The 753-nt window shown below is 44.5% G+C and overlaps 1 pseudogene across 1 annotated transcript; it reads right to left on the bottom strand.

Annotated features, from left to right (window-relative positions):
* Window positions 1-421: 421 nt before the first annotated feature.
* TEOVI_000341400:pseudogene lies at window positions 422-699 on the bottom strand (annotated as a pseudogene). The gene is given in 2 exon segments: window positions 422-430; window positions 433-699. Coding segments are annotated over 2 exon segments (276 nt in total).
* Between the last annotated feature and the right edge of the window lie 54 nt (window positions 700-753).

Below are 753 nucleotides of genomic sequence, written 5' to 3'. Positions count from 1 at the left end.
ATAGCATCCTTGTCCACCTTTCCAATAACAAAGAAAAACAATAACGACCCGACCAAACTCTCTTGACGCGTGCACCATACCACAATAAAATGGTTTCCTGAGGAAGCCTGTTTGGTCGCACGGTCGTGTGGTTCTTAGGCAAAATATTCACCTCTGAAGAAAGACTGTGGAAGCCACCTTTCCATTGGACAGGAAACACAAGTGAGCAATAATTATTGCACTATTGCTCGCCAACAGCAGTGCGTACGTTTCGTTATATTTCCGAATGAATCAAACTACTTTTCAAAGTCATTCGTACACAGAGAACAAGCAGACCATCGAGCTCATGGCAACAAGTATTTCCATGAGAACAGAAAAATCCTGACAAAGAACAAGCATCAGTCCCCAACCCAAAACTGAGCGACAAAATAGTGTACAACAGTCAGCCAGAAAGGGGGGGGCAGTTGCAGCCGGATTACCAGCGCGGCGTTGACTATTAGATACTCCTTGTGCAGAGAAAAGGCAAAAAAGCTGTGATTGGCACTCCGCAGGTGACATTAAGCGAATACCGTATTTGAGTTCCATCACATAAGCTACATCAGACCACGAAAATGTGTAATGCGCATCTCCCAGTTGCATCAAGGAACCGCTAACAGCACTCCAATCACGCCCCACCCTCAAATGTGTTTGTGTGAATGGAGTCAAATCGATGGCATCCATGGTATATGTGCGATCCCATCCGAAGTAAAAATAATAATTCGGAACATCTACATT

This window comes from Trypanosoma equiperdum, assembly GCF_001457755.1.
Source record: "Trypanosoma equiperdum strain OVI genome assembly, contig: ctg_744, whole genome shotgun sequence".
Classification (NCBI taxonomy): Eukaryota; Euglenozoa; class Kinetoplastea; order Trypanosomatida; family Trypanosomatidae; genus Trypanosoma; species Trypanosoma equiperdum.
This window is presented reverse-complemented; position numbering and strand designations above follow the sequence as displayed.